The following is a 23179-nucleotide window of genomic DNA, read 5'->3' as shown; positions in this document are numbered from 1 at the left end:
TTCCCATAAGAATGATTGGCATAAATATTTCATTTACCTTTTAACGTGTCTGCAAGAGGGCGTGCGTGTGCACATGCATGAGCTTTTAAAAAGACCAGAAGCTACCTTTGACCGCGGTGATGCGCACATATGTAGCGTGCACACTGACGCCTGTGAGTTGTCTTGTAAATCACTTCAGAGGCTTTATGTGGTTACAAGAACAGCATTTTTAGTTTTAGAACTGTTTACGTATTTCTGATGAACTTTTAAAAAATATATGTGAAACATTTTAGACTTACACAGAGACACAAAGGTTTCAGAGTGTTTTCCGCCATGTTGGAGTAGCAGCAACAGACAGAACCACGAGTGACGTCTCAGTGACTCTCTACTCTGATTGGCTGTCACCATGTCCTTCCCAGAATACTTTGCACAAGTCTAGGGAAGTCCCCAAGTGATCTCGTCCGTCACTCTCATTGATGTCACTGTTGTGTCACCCATCACTGCCGTAAGTAGTTCAAGTCCATCTGCTTTTCTGAAAATTTACCCTTTGGGGGAAGATTTTGTAAATTATTTCTAGACGACGCAAATTTCGGTTGGTATAAAGTCAATTAATTGTCTTCAATTGTACACTGCAATTGAACATCAAAATTCATTGATTGATTGGGGACTCCATCAAATGACAAGGGGGACTCCAAATAAGATAGGATAAGATAGGATAATGCTTTAATAGTCCCATGATGGGGAAATTTACAATGTTACAGCAGCATAGGGACAGTCACAGAACAATAGTGCAAGTATGTGAAAAAAGGTAGAAGAAAAATAAAGAAATAGAAAGAAAATACAGAAGTCAAATTTCCAAACCATAAACTGAGCCTTGCATAGAGGGGCACACAGGTGCATGTATACATAAATGCATGCTACTGTGTGAGATGGAGATATTGAAATGTGGGAAGGTGGAGATGACTCCACCTCACCTCATTTGCATCAGGTCATATCTCAGCAAAAAAACTCTATTCTGTACTCACTAAATTTATTTTTGTGTTATAATCTGCATAAACAGCCAACAATGATACTATAAATCATGAGTTGTTATGATTAAAACTATATACAGTGAGTGTGGGATTAGGGGCACAGCACACCAGTGGCTTCAAAGTTATATCACAAATCGTCAGCAGTACATACAAATAAACGGAATAAATTCTGATTGCAGAGAAGTTAAATGTGGAGTCCCCAAGGATCAGTTTTAGGGCCTTTGCTTTTTCTTTTGTTTATTAATGACACATGTGAATCTTCTAAAACGCAAAATTTTTTTGTTGTTTGCAGATGATACCAGTATATATTATTCAGGAAGTAATCTGTTGGAAATAACAGAAGTAATAGGGGAAGAAATGATAAAAGTGAGAAATTTGTTTGATGAAAATAAGTTGGCTTTAAACTGGGATAAAACAAACTATATGATATTTGGCAATTGAAGGAAGAATTATGATGTGAAAATTACCATTGATGGACTTAATATTGAAAGAGTAAATGAAGTTAAGTTTCTTGGTGTTGTGCTAGATGAGAAATTAAACTGCAAAGCCCACATAGATTATATAACAAAGTTAGTAAAAGCATTGGTATTTTATTTTGAGTAAAAGGTTGCGTTTGAATGTAATTCCTTGTGTTTGATTCTCCCATACTTCAGTTATTGCGCTGAAGTCTGGGGAAATAGATATAACAGCACCACTAAACCATTGTTTTTGATACAAAAGAGAGCCATTAGAATAGTCAACAAAAAAGGTTACAGAAGGCATACTAACAATCTGTTTATTGCAGCCAATCAGTTAAAATTTAGATATTGTTGACTCAAAAACTACTCTTATTATGTGGAAAGCTAAGCGTGGTATTTTGCCAGATGAAGTCCAGAGTTTGTTTAGTTTTTTTTACACAGGCCACTTGCCAATATTAGAAAATACAACTTTCGGGTTAAGTACTCACGAACTACTATGAAACAGAAATGTCCCTCTGTGTATGGAGTTAAACCATGGAAAGCACTGACTCAAGAAATTAAATGTTGTACAAATGTTCACAAGTTCAAAACAATGTATAAGGATAAAATTATGAGAGACTGAAAAACTGAAAAATGAATGCAGCTGCTGAAATGTAAGATGTCATTGTTAATGATGTTTATTTGATGTTTGGTGACTGACGAGGAGACAGTGTTGGGGTTTAAATTGTGGAAGTTTATGGATGTTTTTATGAATTTATGTTATAAGTGACAGTGTTTACAAGATTTATCTTCTATTGTTCCTTGTTCATGGAAATTTTTGTTCATGAATGAATGAATGAATAAATACAATAGTCAACCAGGGTGTTATTTACTATTTCACTTCTCTGTGCGTGCTTGTTGACTTGGCACAGTCCAGATGCAGAGCACTAACGAAATGTGTTACGTAATTATAGCGCTGAATAAAACATGGCATGTATTTAATTTTCTCTCACTCAGGCTCTGCATCAGCTACAGATGGGACAACCTGTGCAGCTCTTGTTCATCCTTTGCCGCACTGATATCAGCACACACTGTTATACGTGTACTGTGTTCTGCATTTCCTTCTGCGTTACGTTGATACGGTGCCACATAACTATCATAATGCACATCTCGTCATCGTGTAGTGAATTCCCTGCTTAAGTCTATACAACTGTCTGGTGTGATGACACATGCTTCAGAATGCAGCTGCATTACTTTCATAAGAACACAGTGCTGTGCTGAGCCTCATTCATCTGCGGTGAGATCATAAGTAGCAGTGGATGTTGTTTTCCCACAGCCTCTGAGTCCGAACGCCGCATAATTACTAGTTGTAGCTGCAGTAATGTAGTCTACTTCCCTCGTCTGTTGTTGGCCGAGTAAGACAGTCCAACCCAGCTTCAGCCTGAAGATCGGATTAAAGCAATCAAATGATGCAAGCATAAGCAAAGTTAAGAAATAGTAACAGGAAGCCGCAGGATGCGCACAGCCGACAGCACTCTGCAGATCCATCCAGATGTGAAAGGTAGAGCAGCCTGACAGAGTCAATGGATCATAGAATACAACAACGGGAAACATCCCTGGTAGAAATAATGCAAATGCAGCAACTCGAGGGGCAGAACATAAAGTTGATAACTGTCTACTGACTCCTGTCTAATCTCACACTAAAGGCAGATCACTGACAAAAAAGAATCTCATCTTTCTGCATGCACTCATCTCGTATTTGTGGTTTGGCAAACAAAAAACAAAAAATATAAATAAAATAAAATAAATACATGAGTGACATGAATGTGAATCCATTTGTTAATGATCCTCCAAGGTTGGTTCAAAATGCATCAAAACCATTTTGGAACATAAATATAAGCCGGGTATTCACCTGTGCGGTGCACCTGAAGGACTATTCAACTGATCCTGTTAAATTTTAAAAAGAAACTCACATAATTAAACTGATAAAAGTGTTTGGAATATGTTATTGGTCATATTTGTGTAACGCTTTACGGAATATTGACTAAAACAGCCTGAAAACTAAATATGAACTAATTACTTTGGGAGCATTATATCATATATGATTTAAAAGACTTGAACAGACTTCTAAGAACGTTTGTTTTAAACCATAAACAAGTAGTCTGTGCTACGTTAGCTGTAACTGGACTGCATACAGGTACTGTGAGTGGGGGCAGAGGCTCTACTTCCCAGTGACATATGGAGTTCATCAGGGATGGTTTATGGCTCCTAGTCTGTTCAGTGCTTGCGTGGACTGGAGCTTGGGAAGGGTTGTAGAGTCCATCAACTGAGGAGCCTTTGTTGCTGAGGAAAGGTTGACTGACCTTGACTTTGCAGACAATGCTGTGATCTTGGCAGGATTATAAGGATGCCCAGAGTGTGGCACTTGAGAAGGTGAAGGAGAATGTTTGCAATGGTCCAGGATCAAGACAAACATCCAGGCTTTCAAGGACTTCCTGGACTCAGTCATCTGAAGGGTTTTTATCTGTCTGCAGTGAAAAAATGTCAGACTTGTAGAGAAAATCACTCATCTTGGCAGGTATGTTCATGGAGTCGAGGTCAATGAACAGAGGTGTGTGGCAATGTCAATACCTCTGCAAGAGGTAAGAGGGTCCAGGTCTTTAGGGTCCTGATGTTTCCTGTCTTACTGCATGGTTGTAAGACTTGGATGGTAACAAGCATCCCAACACAGCAAGTAGATGTCTTTGGTATAAGGTGTATTTGAGGGATTCTTGGGTGCTAATGGAATGACTTTATGCCTAATAAAAAAGAATAGGTAATGCGGTGGCTCCCAAACCTGGGCCTCAGGGACCCCCAAATCTGCACATTTTCAAGACTTCCCTGCTCTGCAAAAAGCAATGCATCACTCAAGTGGGCATGATCCAGTGGAGCATAACCCATCCACAGTTGCTGGGATGCCTCAGGGTTGAGGATCCAAGCAACTGGAGAAAGCCAAGGGGATTCCCCCGGAACAGGGGCTGGAGTGGTTGTATGCCCACATGGTTGGCACCAGGAGCCAGGGCAGTCACGCAACTTGATTTGTGTAGTGCACGTGCATAGTGAAAATTGTGGGAAATGGGGTAGGTTGTTTTTTAGTGGGTTTTTTGTATGTGTGTGTGTGTGTGTGTGTGTATACAGAGTGCGAGACTGGCAAGCTCAGCTCAGTGACACTGGCACGGCACTGGACAGCCCCTTGCACAGGCAGAGTTGTAGGCAGGGCCTATCAGCCCCAAGCTCTCTGCAACAACAAAAAAAACAAACAAAAACAAAACTCGAAAGAAATCTGACAGTTGCAATGAACTAGCATGGAGAGCAATTGGAGTAATCGGGTCATATGAGCCAATTTCTTCAGGGTATAAGTAAACAGTTATTTAAAGAGAATGTATTTTTACTCTCCAGCATTATCTTCCAAGTGGCTAAAAACTATTTTAATCTGTTTTTAAACAGTTTCCACAACAGCAGTGGAGACTTTTATAATATTAAATACTAGCTGGCTAGCTAATGTGACAGCTAGCGCTAGATGGTCAACTTGTATTAGTTACAGGAAAGACTCCCGTGGTTAAGTAAAATTTCTCGACTTCATACAATAGAAAAATTGATTTTAAGGTTATAGGAATATGTTTGTGGTACTGGATAGGAACAGAAAGTCTTATACCTCCGTCACACCAGAGGCCGAATGAGGCTGAATGGCGTCCGAATGAAAGTTTGGCCCACATTCCAGAAGTGTTGAGGTGCAGTCGAGGATGTCAGGAAGTAGTCTCAGAGCAGTTTAAACAGTCTGGCACAAATGTTTTACTCATGTTCAAAACATCTGTGGCACAGTCAAAGTGGAAAAATATTGAATGGCAGTTGACGTGGACTCTAACTGCAGTCTGACTGTGGCATTTTCACTGGTATAATTACTAACGGTCCAAAATATTTGAAAACCCTAAAATCATACATGTTGGTTTCTGTCTGCACATACATTTATTTGTAAAAACCAACACACACGTTACAGTAACTTGTGTGTTGGTTTTTACATACAATAAATCATCTAATCAGTGATGAGTGGAGGCTCTTTTTTTTCCCCATAATGCCTTTTGGCATCCGTGTGTGTTAATGCTCAAACCTTCAGAATTAGTGCATTATTTTAAAATTAAAAGATATGTGTTGTATTTTCACTTTGTAAAAATGACAGATTTAATGTTAATATCAATAAACCATCCGGAATTAGTTTGGTTTTTAAATCAAATCATGAGTCAAACCTGTTTTACTGTATATGCCTTTTGCCACACGTCAGGGGCTCTGTATGTTGTGAATGTAAATGACCCTTACTTACAGCAGTGGGCAGGGCGCACAAACACAGAAGTGCTGAGTCATTGGGTGCTTAACGCAAAACTGGCTTGTCAGTAGCTGACAGTGTACCGGAGTCAATACTAAAAGTTAGTGGTTAGCTGTAGCTTCCGCTAAATTTTTTTTGTATAAGTTTATCATTATAAACGATAACTTTTCAGTTAGCAGATTAGCAGTTATCAAAGCTAACTTTTTGGTTAGCTGTGCCCACCACTGGATATTACAGATCCATTGTCAGTCCACCTCATGTGTTCAAAGTTGTATCTGTAATATTATGTTATCATGGCTGTAACACCCCGTTTAGATGGCTGCGATGTGAGTCAGTGTCACAGAGACGTGCATCAGCACAGCGCTTGTGAACATGGTGTCACAGCTGTAATAAACATAATGACCGATATATCATCTAAATCACTAGAAAGATTGATGAGGAAACCATTTACCAAGGCACTACAATGTAAATGTGTGTATAAATTCCGGCCTCATCTGGACCCGCAGTAGGGATCTAAAGAGTTGTATCCAAAAAAAAGATTCATCAGTGATCTTCCACACAGGACCGTACGTCCCATCACAGCCTGCAGCAGTTGGACGGCAGGATGGTCCGCTTTGTGTCAGGGCACGTGACACCTGATTGCATGGTTCAGAGAGTCTGTCATGTGCAGCATTGTCTGACTGGCTTAACACACATGCGTAGACCACAGTGTAATCAATTCATAGAGCTATAACTGGGGTGGGGAAGCCCATGAGAGGCAGGGTGAGCGACATTGGGAGGGAGAGAGAAAGAGAGAGAAATAGAGAGCGTGTGAGGGGCTGGCCTGCCGCTGTGTGACGCTTTCATATCAGCGCCTGCCTTGACACTTCTCAGGATTGCATATGACATCCAATACATGGCCTGATACATGTAGTCCAGGTTCTCCTGATTGTGGGTGTACTGTGATGCATCACACGCTGGAGGCTATCACTGCTGCACCGGTAATGGTCCATGTGTAGATCAATGGTTTGATGGGCATAATGGTCTGATCACGTGTGTACATGTACACTGATGTGCTTGCCAGTGGACCCTGGTTTATATGTCATCCATTCATAGGTTGGATGTCACTCGACATCCAGCAGACATTGAGGTGCATTCGTGATATTCTTACTGCAATCAAACAGCAATCTAAGTATTCGTACTGTATTTCAAAAACATATGGAGGCAGAGTGTGCACGAATGAGTCGAGGCGAGTCAGAGCGCAGTCTGAGAATTTGGATGGCTGTTTTTATTCCCTCTAAGATGTGGCAGGAATTGTGGCATCTTTGACATTCCACCTGATTCGGCTTGGCTCGTGCTCATTCATACCAAGTATGATGGGGCCCATAAACACAGCACTTCTACAGAGGACAGTCAGCCGCATGTTTTTCATACGGTTATATTATGAACACAGCGCTAATCTGACTTTTTGAAACTGGAATCTTGATGTGATTCAGTAAGTGAGGCCTGTTTTACTGCTGTGATGACATACTGGATAACAGCATGAGCTGAGTACATAAATTTTAACTGTCTCTTAGCAAACTAAAGATCACAGCCAAACTCATTTTCAGCCATGTTAACTTCCTGAGGAAATCTTATCTCAGAGAGATATTTTTGTCAGTCAGGGAGGCCTCCGGGCTACACAGCCTCATTATTTGGTTTGGCTTCCTGACAACATTTCCAGTCTTATCCTGAACAGCACTGTGATGGAGGTTGGCCTCGGACAGTAGCATGAAAACATCCGCCGATTTAAAAACAAAAATGTTCACACATAAACGGGTAATCTCAAATGGGCGGACTGGATCTCTGGATGATCAGTGGAGTGTTTCAAGGTTGCAGTACTGCAGTACTTTGATACTCGCCTGGTCAACCATTAAGGTGTTTCTTCTGAAGTATATTTATGTTGTTGTTTTTCATAATGGATTCAGTCAGGTGCAAAAGTATTGGGACAGTGACACAATTCTTTTTTTCTTCGCCACTGCACACCACCACAATGAGGTTGAAATGAACAATAAATATGGGCTTGTAGTGTAGAATTTTTACTTTAATCTCAGGAGATTAACAAAAAAATTAACCCTTAGAAATTACAGACATTTTTTGTACACAATCCCTTAATTTTCAGAGGCCATACATAATTAGACACACAAAATTACAAGGATTATTCTGAATGCAAATCACCATTTTTACAGCCAGTTTCCTTTAGACAAGTCACTGAATGTGTTTTGGACTTCATTAGCAACAATTATTAACTCTCTGGGGTCCAGGGCTATTTTCTAGATTTTACCATAATTTCAGTTATTCCCATTTTAGGGTATTTTTTTGGAAAATGGCCACATGTTGCCTATCAAAATGTTCATATCAATCTCAACTTTCAGAGGATGTGTCACATATATGTCCAGAACACCATATACCGAAATATTTGGCTCTAAATTGAAAAATATAAATGAAATGCATTTTGAGAAAACTCTTTAAATCTTCATTTAAAATAGACCTTTATCCATGTGGATGAACTGTTTTTGTGCTAGAAATGGGTTTACCAAAGTCACAGAAGTAGTGTAATATAGAAAGAAAATTGCATATCATCGGAAATGAATGAAAAATAAAACCACTCATTTCCAGCTAGATGTTTTCTGTCTTCCTTCTATGCAGAAATGTCCACAAAAATTTGTTACTGGATGAAAAGTTGAAAGTCCAGCACAAAAAAGACCATTTGCACTGTTGGGGGGGGGGGCTTGTACATCCTTAAAAAGAAAATAACCCATCCATGTTTTTTTTATTACAGTATACGTTGCCTGTAAGACAAAACAAAAAGTAAAACGTGTTTTGAGGCTAACAGGTACATTTTTTTTTTTTAGCATTAATGAGGGTTTAGTAGCAGTATGAATTTGTCTGACTCCTTAACTGAGTGACAGTGCCCTTGGATACAGATTCTTTATTGTCATTGCAACGGGTACAGCGAAAGTTAAGCTCAAAGCGCTTTACACATCAATGCCTCACATTCACCCCAATTTGAGGTTGCTGCTATGCAAGGCGCCCACTACACACCGGGAGCAACTAGGGGATTAACCCTCTCAGGCTCAAATGAATTTTTAGTAGCAGGAAAAATCAGATATTTAGCTGTTGCAAATCTGCAGCGCCTGCCTTGAGAGGGTTAAGGACCTTGCCCAAGGGCCCTTTATGATTTTCCAACCTGGTCTCACGGCAAGTCGTGCTTCAGCAGCAAGAAATATACATTAACCTATTGGTTCATGATATTGTGATGAAAAGCGCCTCATTTTCATCACGGGGGGGGGGGGGGGGGGGTCAGGGGGTGGTTATGGTTAGGGTGGGGGGAAAGAGCAAGATTAGGTTATGGTTAAGGCTAGGGTTGGGGGTGGGAGTAGGGTTAGGTATAGTGAGTTAAAAAAAGCTCCGTCACAAAAATTTGACTCATTTCGTCACGGAAGCACGAAAAAAAAAAAAAAAACCTGTGAGACTGGGCTGGATTTTCCGGTCAGGGATTTGAATCGAAGATCCTCTGGTCTCATATAAACCTGAGTAAACCACACGCAGACTTGAAAGGTCTGGAGAAGAAAACAAATATAACATTTAACAGAATGAAAAAGGTATGTCCAGAGCGCAAAATAAAAAAAAAAAAAAAAATTATAAGTAAGCAGTAGCAAAAAAGAGATTACATTAGAAAAGTATGTACAGAACTGTGGATATTTTAGAAGCAGTGGATATTGCACATAAACAAATATTGCACTCATTTCAAGTGTGGCACGTGACATGGTTATTTTTGCTTCATAGTGCTGAAGGCTGTTTTGTGATTCCAGTCTCATTCCCAAACAGAAAGGTGTGACATGCTTTATGATTACACTGTTTTCAAAGGGTTTTAATGACACGATTGAGAATATGTTATTCTTGAGGGATCAGGCAGCTCAAAGCACCGGTGACCGAAGGTAGGAAAGGGATTAAAAAAAACAAATAAGAATGAAAACCTTGCTATGTGTCTCTGACTCCATGTCATGAAGGCCAAAATGCACATTTATTTTTTTTTTGTCAGAAGGCGAAAATGACTGGTGAGGTGAGGCATGAAAACTCCTTCAGCATTACAGACAGGCTCATGTCACTGTCAATGGAGAAACTGTGTGTTGCACACATGACTAAGGACATCAAGTGTGTTATGTTTAAAGTTGTTTACTTGTGGGTTCTGTAAAAGACAGACATTTATATAATGTATTACAAAATGAGCCATTCTGTCCTGCTTCCAACTCTGCCGCCTGAAGTACTTCTTTGGCACTTGCAACATAGTGTGATATTACACACGTGACCAGAAATGACATCACAGGCATGGACACTAGTTTAAACCACTAACACATACTTAACTAGATTACATCTTATCGAGTGGCGTTCTAGTCTCGCTTTACTATTTTACTTAAATTTAGGCACAATGGGTTTATACAATCACACTCAGGGAAACCTCGTGGTTGTTCTTATTAACCCGCTACAGTCAGCTCTGCTTAGCTTAGCTGCAACTTCAATCTCTTTTAACCACGTCACACACATAACGGCGATAACTGGCTGATGTTCCCATTATCCACAGTTCCCGTTCTCACTGTACTTCCAATATCTTATTACCTAACTCTTGTAAGCTTACCTGTAAAAGACGGACATTTATATTGTGTTACAAAATAGAGCCGTTCTGTCCTGCTTCCAACTCTGCCGCCTGAAAGTACTTCTTCGGTACTTGAAACAGAGGTGGGAGCCACGCTCACCTAAGTAGCTACTCCCCCTAGTGTTGTGGTAGGGCTACTGCTCCATTTCTGTAATGCCCGACAACACACGTCTAGAATGTATAACTGTAGCAATTAAAAAAAACAAAAAAAAACAAGATAAATGCCAGAAAATAGAAGAATAAACAAGATTATATAAACAAAAATGGGGGGTGGCTTCTCCTTATCCTTACCTGTGCATGCTGCAAATTTTGGCTCATCAGGGGGATTACAGGGGTCCCAATCTAAAATACACATTACACTTAAAATAATAATAAGTTAAATTTTTACACCTCCATCAAGTACAAAATACTGTTTTTATTTTGATAGCACACATGCACACGCATGCATGCACACGTGTATATATATATAAGAGAAATACTTAACCGTTCTGCAGTAAAGAAATGCTGAGTGCTAAAAGTCAACACCAAACAGTGCAACAAATCACTCTCCAGAAAGCTGCTGACAAAACCTCAGGAAAACACATTGCAAACAATCCCGCACTGTGACAAAAAGAGTGGAAACTGCGGCAAGAGTTTTTGTGAATATGTTGCAAAGCTGGCAATTAAAAGCAGAGATGTAGATGTGGGTTTAAACACTTAATGACAGCTTTCAGGAGATCTGCTGTGAGCAAAAAGAATAATAATACTAAAAAAGATTCTGATGTGGCTTGATGAAGCGCTGACTGAGAGACCTGGAATTCCTAAAGAGAGGGGAGCTGTGTCTCCTAATGCCGTTCTGACAACGTCAGCACGGTGGCACAAAGTCCCTGCTGATTGGAGAACAAACCCCGTCCCACCTGGGTTGAGCAGTCTGCTCACACTGTTCACCTTAGTCTGACATTCAGAAGCAGACTTTTTCTGCATCATTGTGAAGCAACTCCAGTGTCGGTGGAAATGATAAATTAGAAAATGTGCTTCGCTGGAGAATAGATTAAGCAATACGTTAAATACAAAAAACAGACAGCGTATGATGCAACCAAAGCAACTCAAAGGGTTTTCTACTTATTGGATGAAAGTCTTTGCAAAGCATTTCTTTGATTTGTCCAAATTTTTCCAAAATATTTTCCAACCATGCCTCCACTCCAACACACACATACCTGTTTTTTGCTTCCAAACTCCACTGGAATTTATTTTAATCATTGTAATTTATACAAAACTGCAACGTATTGAACAAAAATAAATAAATAAATAAAGTTGCAAATCACCTTTGCAGTGATATTATTAATAGCATTAAACGTGCCATGCCTCCCGTATCTGAAGTATTTCTCATGAATTTGCTGATGTTTGGCCTCATCAGTGTTGAGAGACACAGCTCATAGGTTCTAGCTGAAAAGCTGTTCAAAAAGTGGCAAAATACACACAACATTTATACATTTCACTTATTATAGATCTATAAATATGTATATAGATATACAGTGCCCTCCAAAAGTATTGGAACACTTGGTATTTCACACATTGTAATTTGTTTATGCCATTTCAAATACAAGAAATACAAAGAATACAAAAAAATAAAAAATTCAAAAATTCTCTTCCTTAAACTCAAACTGAAAGCTGTCATGATCCAGCCCTGTTGGGCCTGGTGGTTATTATTTTGAAGGCTTTTTTCCACGTTTGTACTCTGAGCCTTTTGTATTTTTTAATCATGCCATGTATCATAGTCATGCTTCAGCTGGTCTTGTTTCTTGTTCTTGTCAGGTTTTCATGTTCATGTTATCATTGATTTTGTTTTTGTCAATTAACCTTGTATTTGTTCACTCTTGGTCACTTAGTCCCTCCAGTCTTAGTCTGATTCTGTTTACTTCATTTCTTGTATTATGCTTTGGTCACCGGTTCAGTTTTCTTTTGAGCATCTTGTATTCATAGCTTAGTTCTGTTTATCACATTTCTGTATTATGCTTTAGTCACAAGTTTTGGTTATTATTTATCTTCTAGTGTTTCTTCTGATTATGTTCTGTTTGTCTCTTATTGCTCATCAGTTAGTTCTTTTTATTTATTGCACTATTCAGTTTTAGCTCTGTTCTCACGTCTTCCTCATTTGTTTGTGTTCACTCATTACACCAACCGTTGTGTCTTTGTCTCACACTTTTTCTGTCTGCTTTGTATTTTCATTCACTCCCACTCTTGCACTTGCTCACGTGTCTTTGTCTCTTTCATCACTCTGTGTCTTCCTGCCTTCACTCTCTTGCACTTGCCTTTGTCCTCCCTGGTCACGCCCCCTTCCAGAACCTTCACCAACACCGGTGTCTTGTTGCACTAATTACATCACCAGTTATATAAGCCCTCACAGTCTCACAGTCCCTTGCTCGATTGTTGAATGAGTTCACTTGCCAGCACTCACATCCTTGCCTTGTTTTGCCTTGTATTCAGCCTGCCGGTATCTGACCTTGTTTTGCCCTTGACCTTGTACTTGACTTTGCCTCTGATTACCTCCATGCTGTGTTTTTTGACCACAGCCTGTTTTTTGGACCAAGCCTCAGCCTCACATCAGTCTGTACCTTTGCCGTCGCTACTGGACCTCCTGTGTACCGAATCCCAGCTTGTAATTAAACCTTTTTCTTACACCAGTCTGTTTGTGAGAGTTTTGCATTTGTGTCCTGCTCGGTTTGTGCCATGCCTGACAAAAGTAAATCTCTACAACATGATCTAAATTGATTAATAATATAAAAGCCAAGACAATGGGTTGCATAAATGATGGAACACTTTGGTATAAGATCATTTTAGAAATTTCTATTTTTTTTTGTAATTTTTTGTTTATATTTGAAATGGTATAAACAAATTAAAATGTGTGAAAATTTCTATTAAATAATACATGATTAGTACTTGGCTTGGAGAAAACATGGGAAGACTCGGGGCTGCGTGTGTTTGTCTGTGTACAACTGGAGTTGTACCAGGACATCAGGGGTATACCTTGCCAACTCCAAATGTGGATCTGTACTCGATCCACTGTGGCAACCCGGAGAAACTGGAAGCAGCCAACAGAACAACAATGCCACCAGCATTGTGGCAAAGAATTTCAGAGGCACAGAGAGCGGAACTCTTTGCTGCGATGATGGGAAGTAGCAGAAGTAGCCATCAAGACATTTGTGACCTGGAGGTTCTACCATTCCTTTTAAAAGCCCTCACTGAAGTTAAGTTACAAAGCAGAAAGTTTATCCAGCCTGAAATGTCCTGAAATATTCTCACAAGCATTTATGCTAAGTAGCTAGAATGATATCTGTTGGATAAGAAGAAAGTCTTACTGTTAGAGAACTGAAAGGCCACCCTGCTCTTTGCCATGCCACTGAAAAAAATTCAGAGAAAAGCAGTGCCAAGCAAATTAAATCTATTTTATCCAATAATTTATTTTACCAATGATAATCAAGTGGTGCAAGATGGCTTACTCAAACAAATTTGCATGATACCATGCAAATAATGCAAATAAAGCAGACAGGTACTAAAAAAAAATATTCTCTGCCTCATCCAGAAACATTATTTTTCAGCATAGTCTCCCTTAACTTCAAAGCACTTCCACCACAGATGTTCAAGCTTCAGTGTCCCTTCTTGGAAGGTCACATCTTGAACCTCCAGATACTTTTGTTTCTGCGTGAGGCCAAGAATTTTTTGAAGCACGCTCATATATACTGAGCCAGAATGGGCACCACTGGACCAATATGGGTGCCATGTATTGCAGCTACATGTAATATTAAAAGCTTTGTGCTTTTTGGGGAAACCAAAGCTAATAAAGCAATGCTTTTAAGGACTCTGCCGCATCTGGCATTGGGACATCCCCTCATTGAGCACCACCCTAAACTAAATAAATTTTTTATTAAAGTTGATTAAACCTACTCTCAAATATATTAATTTCATGACAACACAGTAAAAAAAGCAAAAAGTAATGATGTTTCCAGACATTTTTTTTTTTTGTCGTTTCTGTGTCTTGAGCCCTGGTCACACAGCGCTAACCTATGACACCGAACCCAAAGCGAAACAAGAAATCAGGACTTACACTGACTTTCGGAGACATCATTTAACCATCGTCCAGCTTCGTTCCTATAGCTGGCACTTTGTCAGAATTTTCAAACTGTTGAAAAATGTGAACGAATCCCAACGACAACGTCAATTCATCTGTAATCCGTTTTGCTTTCTGTGTTGACGGGTCCTCAACGTTTGTGTAGTTCCTGTATCGTCAATGTTGCGTTTGGTTGTCGTCCAACTTCATTCAACGTCCAAAGTTCGACTTCTTGCACGAACGCTGACGATATCTGAACGGATCAATAACTAAAGATCCGACGAGCTGAATGCGACTCGTCCACGTGTGGGATGAAAAGGAACATTTTCATACAGAAACAACAGCGGCAAGAACATTTTAAACTATTTATGCACGTTCCAGCCACAAACGGCTGGAATGTGCGTGCGCGCGTTTGCATGTTTCATTCATGTTTCATTTTGTTTAAAGCGTCAAGGTCGGCGTTCGCTTCGTTTTTATTTTGTTAGTTTCGGTTTTGTTTCGTTCTTTTATGCGCTGTTGATTCGCCGGTGTTTTGGTGATGGGAGAAGTGCAGGATCATTCGTCCAACTTTTCTCGATGATTTGTGACTGTGTCTTTGTTCAGCTGTCGCCGTGTGGCGTGTGACCAGGCCCTTACCTGTGACGACATCATGAGTGTGCGCTGGTAGCAGTTGCATGACAATAACACCAATTTGAGAGTTTGCAGAGAGTTGTGTGCAAGGTGAAACAGATGTGGCTCTAAACAGGCTATTTGTGATTTATTTTTGATGAAATTAGACATTTTACTTTTTTCAGGTCATAATTTTGAAAGTACAGTGTATTTGACAAGTGAGCCATCTTGCATCGCTTTGAGACATTGTGCTGCCTTTGACTCTTCCTGCCTCCTGCCTCCTGACATGCATTAAAAAAAGCCACAGAGGCAGATACCGACCATTTTGTTCTTCTTGGAGTAAGTCTTCTTCAGGAGCCTCTCGTTCATCCTCTCCTGCTCCCGCTGGGCGTGATGAAGGAAGCCATTCTCCAGGGGATCCACCACCGGCTGGACATTCTCCGCCTCATTCCCGACCTCCTGCTCCTCGTCCTTCTTCGGTCGTTTCGCCACCTTTTTCTCCTTCCACCGCTCCTTCTTCTCCTGTGCTTTCACCACTGCTGTCTTCTTCTGCAGAGAGACCAAGAGAAGATTAGAAAGTCTGGATGCAACGAGCGAAATGATTTGTGAGACCTTCTTGAAGATGCTGTGACCTGCAACTGGTGTCAAAGTATTACAATTCATCATGGGACGCCAGGTGTTGCACAAAGGCCTTTTTATGTCAGCCATTCTGCACGTACACTTTTTAACATTCAAACATAATCAAAGTCACACAGAAACATTTACCACCTTCAGCATTCCAAGGATTTTCTGAAAAGCACAGAGGGACAACATGAAGATGAGACTCTGAAAAATGACTGTTTATGTCGACTTCGAACAAGAGCAAAGCAGGCAGATTGCTGAATAAATAGACAGTCTGGTGAAAGATGAATGTCAAAAAGAAAAGAGGGTGGCGCTGCTTCTGGCAAGCGTTCAACCGCACAGTCTTCCACTGCCAGCTCTGAAAAGAAAGCAAACACTTAAGTGAAGTGCAGTAACCCTGACTAGCTTTCAAAAGTCATCTTTAATCCTGTCAACAGCAGAACAATACCTTACTGGAGCTCGTAGTCACTTTATGGCTCAGATATAATGAGCTTACGATATGAAGTGCTGCCTTAACACACACTGGAGAAAATGCAGTCGCTCCACACTTACACTATGACCAAACAATATTACCCTTTAACTAATCTTTCCTTTCATGCTTTGGTTAAAACATGCACGCAATTGCTGTTTATTTATTGGAATTCAAACCCCATTTGCAACTGCCACATATCTGACTCAGTCGTGTTTATTCACCCCCTGGTGTTGCCTGATGGAAGCTGCTACTGCTGGTAAATGGCATTAGATCGGTTTCTCATCGGTGTATTGTCAAAAAAGATTCAACTTGGTCGCTCAGTGTTTGAGAACTGCCTACTTGACAAAGATTTACCATTCAGTACCATACTGTTTGTATTTCTTAATGTTTGATGCAAATGAAGTCCAAGACATATTTAGTGAGATGGAAATGTTCATGTATCCATCCCCTGGCTTGTCTCGAGAAAACTGGAGGGGAGATGATTTAATTCTTATATTAAGAATAAAGTACCCACATCCCAATATTTTTTGGACTGTGTTGCAGGCTTTAAATGCAAGATTCTCATATATAAAGTTGACCATGAGCGTGTGGGTATGTGTTTGCTATGCACTAGGGGTGCCACGACTAGTCGACTAGTCACGACCACGTCAACTATTGAAACCATCGACAACTAATTTAGTAGCCCATAAGTCATTTGCTTTGAACCTTGAACCAATGAAGCAGTGCTTCAATCCACTGTTTCATTGGATCTTTGCTTCGCTCCTCTTCAGAAGCAGCAACTCCGCTTCTTAACCCCTCTCAAAGCCATTAAAATATGTCAATTGAGAGTCACTTTTGTGCAGATTAAAGTGACTAACTGGGACTCCTGTCTTGTTGCGAGAAAGAAACAAGAATCATTGTCTGTTCCGTTGCTCCAAACGCTGCACCGCCAAGTCAAGTTAGAAAGATAGAGTCTGCTCAGAATGAATAATTTCAAAGCGAATCGCCGTTTAAATCAAATGACACCGCTTTCCAACTGTTTTAATACAACCAATAAACTGCTATAGATCAAATTGTTGTTTTTTTTTTCCTCCCAAAATGAGACGTCCTGCGTTGATGTGCAGCAGCTCAAGACTGTATGGCTGCAGACCTGCAGACTCCAGCAGCCGGCTGAGCTCAGCTCAGATGTATAGAGAGACATCCATGCCGTTAATGTCTGAAAGGAAATGCTTTTGACAAAAACTACATATTTTTTTCTATCTATGTCCAGAGATCAAGGATCCACCATGTAGAGTTTATTAATGAGCAGAGATCAAGGATCCAGTGACCAATTTCATATTTATTTACTTTAAGACTCAATAAAATGTTGTTGACATAGAAAAGCTGTAAAGCCAACTTTTAGTACACAGAAAATTCACAGGAGGTATTGATAAGGGAATCGGATTGATAAACGGAATTAATAATGTATCGGTACCGATAAAATGCGATAAGCTGCAATTTACATATGATCGAACTTGTTGCAAAAATAATCGTTGACTATCAAAGTAGTCATTTGTGGCAGCTCCACTATGCACAGCCACAGTAATTAAGCAATCGACACCAAACTTGGTATGGTGACTGCACTCCAAAAAACTGACTCATTGGATTGGATTTCCATCTAATAAATATATATAGTCCAAACTAAATTAAATTAAATTATCTTGCAAAGTTGTGCTTTATTTGAGTTGGGGCTACATATATTTATTACATGGAAATCCTGCTCATAATTGAATTCAACACCGCAGTCTTGTTTGAGGGTGGGTGCTAAAGGGATAAAATATGACACATATGATATAATTTCTCTACTTCAGGGGAAACAACCACAGCATTTTCAATGGGTTTTTGGGCAAATTACATGCAAACAAAGTGAAAATGCAAGGAGAAAAGGTGATGATGCGGTGGGAAAGTGCACATGTGTTGCGGTCTGTTTATGACCCGGAGCACAAACATGTCGTGGTGGCTTTGCGGGAGAGAGAACGGAACTACTCTGGTTAGCTGTGGAGGCTAACACTTACTGACACAACGTCTCCCATTTGCCTCCTCTTCCCTTTTCCACTGGGAACCGAAAAAAAAAAAAAACAACTTTTCGCGACTGCTTCGGTGATTGCAGCCAAAAACAAAACAGGACACCATTTTTTCGTGTCAAGTTATGCTGTATATATATATATATATTCCCCAACGGAACCAGCTGTCCCCTTAAGTGGTCAAATCCTGTGATATCACACAGGGTTCAAACAAGCCTGCGGGGCCTATTGAGTTCATCCAATGAGTCATTTTTTTGAGTGTGGGGGCACCAAGGGGGAGGTCACTGGGGCCCTTAGGTTGAAACCGTCCGTGCACGAACACACACAGACACACGGTCAGCCTTATGTATTAGATCATGACCTGCTCACTCGAGCCCTTATTTTCACACTTCACGTGGTACTCAGGTCAGGTAGCAAGCATCACACTTTACTTACTATGTAGTAGCGGCTGGCTAGGGTGCACTTTAATTACAGTATCATGAACGTCACGAAATGCTCTATGAAAATTAATGATGAAAACATACACACAATGCAATACAACTTACGATACCTTAACTAAAGTGACATGAAATATACAATGACATGGCTAAAATTCTTCTCTATTACTCGTGCGTAGAATGGGTAACTCAGCTAGTGTCTCTCTCTCTCTCTCTCTTTATATATATATTAGGGCTGGGCAACGTTAACGCGCTAACGTTGCGTTAATTATTGAGGTCATTATCGCCGGCAATTTTGTTCCTCCCCTTAACGCTGCGTTTTTTTTTTTGTTTGTTTGTTTTTTGCCTTTTATGACTGTTGCTCGTTGCCTTTTATTTTGAAAGCGTCTGTCGGGGGCGAGCTTATGCTGCTGCTTCCTGCTGATAGCTGAGTTCACACAGAAAACGACACGAGGATCGAGAAAAGTACAGGCTATGCAATGCACAACGAAACAAAATGCAGAAAGACGGCGAACTTTTGAATGGACATTTTCGGTACAAAGTTCTACAGGATCAGGCCCGGATCCAGACCGGTTTGGACCGATGCAGCTGCATCGGCCAAATTTTTTTACGCATCGTTCGTCATCGGTAAAAAAAAAAAAAAAAAAAATCTTGAATAATCTTGAATAGCCAAACGTGTCCCTGTGGTGAACACAGTTTTTCGGTGGTTTTCATGTCAACCTATAGTCCGTAAATTATACGGATTTTTCCGAGTTTCAGAGTCATACGGACGTACAAATAAAGTCGGATATTCAGGGTTTGGTCTGTAATAAACTATTTCTGCAGCGCGGCTCCACTTTGAAACCATGAACCATTGAAGCAATGCTTCGATCCAGTAGCTCGTTGGTTCTTTGATTCACTGCTCTTCAGAAACGGCAAGCCGCTTCTTAACCCCTCGCAAAGCCATTAAAATATCGTCAGTCACTTTTGTGTGGATTAAAGTCACTAACTGGGACTCTTGTCTTGTTGCTGTCAAGAAACGAGAATCGTCCTCCGTTTCGTTCACACAGCTCGAAACGCTGCACGGCTGAGATAGAGTCTGGTCGGAATTAATAACTTCAAAATGAATCGCTGCTTTAAATAAAATGACACCTCTTTCCAAATGTAATACAGACAAGAAACTACAATCGACTAAAACGTTTTTTTTTCCTCCCAAAATGAAACATACTGTGTTTTCTTTTCAAATTACATCCTGAAGTGAAGCACAGCAGCTGTAAGCTCAGCTCAGATATATGGAAACACATTCATGCCAATGTCTGAAAGGAAATGCTTTTGACAAAAACTACAAATTTTGTTTATTCCTATTTATGTCCAGAGATCAAGGATTCACCATGTAGAGTTCATTATGTACAAAGTTTAAGGATCCAGTGACCAAATTCATATTTATTTACTTTAAGACTCAATAAAATGTTCAATTTCAATTCAGTTTAATCGGCTTATAAAGTGCCAAATCACAACAAAATCTAAATATACTAAAACAAATACATCACAATTGTACACATATCAAATTGTGGTATGTGTACAATTGTGACGTATTTGTTTTAGTACATTTAGTCATGGACATGAATATTGTTATTTTGATATGAAATAGGATAACAAATGACCTGCCAGTGGTTTTATATTTGATTTCATTAGTGTGTTTCAGTTGAAATTTACGTTTTCAAATTTATGCAATGTTCATTTACATTTTCAAATAAAACTGTGCTTTTAAGCGGCTTTGAATTCATTTTGGGTTTCACATATACCATGCGATTAATCATGATTAATCACAGAAAGTCATTGAGTTAATGCGATTAAGATTTTTTATGTTTGCCCATCCATAATATATATATATATATATATATATATATATATATATATATATATATATATATATGAAGCTGATCCTGTGTGTGTGCCCGTGTGTTCACTATGCACAGCCGCAGTAATTAACCAATCCAGACTAAACTTGCTATGGTGAGTGGGAGCACCTATGGGGAGGTCATTGGGGCCCTTAGAATGAAGGAGTACATGTGCGAACACACACACACACACACACACACACTCAGCCTTATATATTTGATCGCAACCTGCTCCACTACGCACAGCCACAGTAATTAAGTAATCGACACTGGGGGCACCAAGGGGAGGTCACTGGGGCCATTAGGTTGAAAGCATATGTGTGAAGAGGCACACACACACACGGTCAGCCTTACACATTAAAATCACGACCCAGTCACTGGAGCCCTTATTTTCACAGTTCGCATGGTACTCAGGTCAGGTAGCAAGCATCACACTTTACTTACTACATAGTAGTGGCTGGCTAGGGTGCACTTTAATTACATTCCGGACAGGCCAGAGTGCATCATGTACCAGTTAAAGCGCACATTTTTGCAGTTAAAATGTATCTGCTGCATATGGCGTGCCAGAGCATTTCAGTGATATGACCAGTGGTGGGCACAGCTAACCAAAACGTTAGCTTCGATAACCGTTAATCCACTAACTCAATTCAATCAATCAATTTTTTTTTTATATAGCGCCAAATCACAACAAACAGTTGCCCCAAGGCGCTTTATATTGTAAGGCAAGGCCATACAATAATGATGTAAACCCCAACGGTCAAAACGACCCCCTGTGAGCAAGCACTTGGCTACAGTGGGAAGGAAAAACTCCCTTTTAACAGGAAGAAACCTCCAGCAGAACCAGGCTCAGGGAGGGGCAGTCTTCTGCCGGGACTGGTTGGGGCTGAGGGAGAGACTGGTTGGGGCTGAGGGAGAGTTAACTGAGGGAGAGGGAGTTAACTGAAAAGTTAACTTTTATAAAGCTAAACCAATAAACCTCTAAAAAATTTAGCGGAAGTTACAGATAAAAGCTAAAACGATACCTTTCAGTATTGACTTCAGTACGCTGGCAGCTACTGACACAACAAAGAGTCGGTGCTTCTGTCTTTGATCACCCTTCTCTCAGCAAAAGAGACGTGGTGAACAGAGAGAAAGGAAAGAGATGGAAAAAAGAGATAATTTATTTTCACAACATACAGACCTGCCAGCATATCACTGGAGTCATGCACAGGCAGACGGTTTTGACTTATGGTTTAAATTTTAAACAAACTAATTCTAGACAAGTTACTGGAATTAACATCACATCTGTTGTTTTACAAAGTGAAAATAACAGCTATATGTTTTAGCTTTAAAGTAATGCACTAAATTTTGAAGGTTTTGGCGTTTAGACACACATGCCGCAGTGCATTATGGGAACATTAGTTTCCTGACATAACACTTGTAACCTGTGTATAACACACAAGTTACTGAAACGTGTGGTGGGTTTTACAAATAAATCTGTATTTGTAAATATGTATTTTTTTCATTAGTAAAAAAGGCAACTTGAAACTGAAAATACTGTTTGTTAAGACAGTAGATGGCAGTGTTCAATGTGCCATTTTCAAGTTACCTATTTTTAATAAATGAAAAAAAATTATATCGATATCGGTAATATCGATACTAATAGTATGCTAATATTTTTTATTATTAGCATTTATTCTTTTATTATTAGTGCTTATTTTGTTTAGTATTTTGATTCCTGGGAAAGACAGTCAGTATAATTCTTATTATTAACAAAAACTGTGATTTTTCAGTATATATTGTAGGTTATACCGGAGAGGGGAAGGACCCCCCAAACTAGTAAAAAAACAAAAAAAACAAAAACAAAACAAACAAACAAAAAACACAAAAGATCTAACTTATCAGTGAAAGGTTTTAATATATACTCTGGAAAATACAGCAAATTAATATTTCTTTTGCAGAAAAAAAATAATTCCTGGAATTCTGTACAATAAGAGCCTATTCTGGCAAAACAGTCCAGCAGAATTTGTTCTGCTGTGATTTTTGGGATATATGAGCACCACAAGTGCCCACATACTTGCTGTAACCATGACAACCTTTTCAGAGGTGTTCTGCCTTAGGACAGCTTGTGCAAAGTTTGCACATGAGGTGAAGGATGTAAGATGCTTTATCAATCTCCTGTTGTTCACACCAATCAAACAGGAAATGGCCCGATAAGACTCTGTGACCAACCTCAGTGCTGAACACAATGGCCCCTCTTCTGCACACCCACAGAGAACGGCTCCGAGTCCGCTATCACGTGAAACGAAGCAGAACATGCACCTAATCACATAATGAAGGCATAAACGAATGGGGAAATTTTGTGCCATATTATCTTTGCGGCACCGTGCACAACCACCGAACTTCCCTGGAATAAGTGTGTGTACTGCATGTTAATCACAATCTCTCTGCATTTCCAGCAGAATGAAATGAAACTGAATGCATTTACACAGCAACAGTCAAAGGAAGTATTCTCAAATGTTTTGTGGCGTGAACAGGAGCAGGTCCACAGGTGTTACTCATTTTTATTA

The 23179-nt window shown here is 39.8% G+C and overlaps 1 protein-coding gene across 1 annotated transcript in view; it reads right to left on the bottom strand.

Annotated features, from left to right (window-relative positions):
• The window catches only part of fbrsl1 (fibrosin-like 1), a 744464-nt gene that overhangs the window by 480820 nt on the left and 240465 nt on the right, over positions 1–23179 (bottom strand). Inside the window, 1 exon segment of the mRNA XM_034171080.1 lies at positions 15500–15727. Coding sequence (XP_034026971.1) covers positions 15500–15727 — 228 coding nt within the window.

The sequence above is a fragment of the Thalassophryne amazonica genome, chromosome 5 (assembly GCF_902500255.1).
Source record: "Thalassophryne amazonica chromosome 5, fThaAma1.1, whole genome shotgun sequence".
Classification (NCBI taxonomy): Eukaryota; Metazoa; Chordata; class Actinopteri; order Batrachoidiformes; family Batrachoididae; genus Thalassophryne; species Thalassophryne amazonica.
Note: the sequence above shows the minus strand (reverse complement) of the source record. Positions and strands in the feature narration are given on the sequence as shown.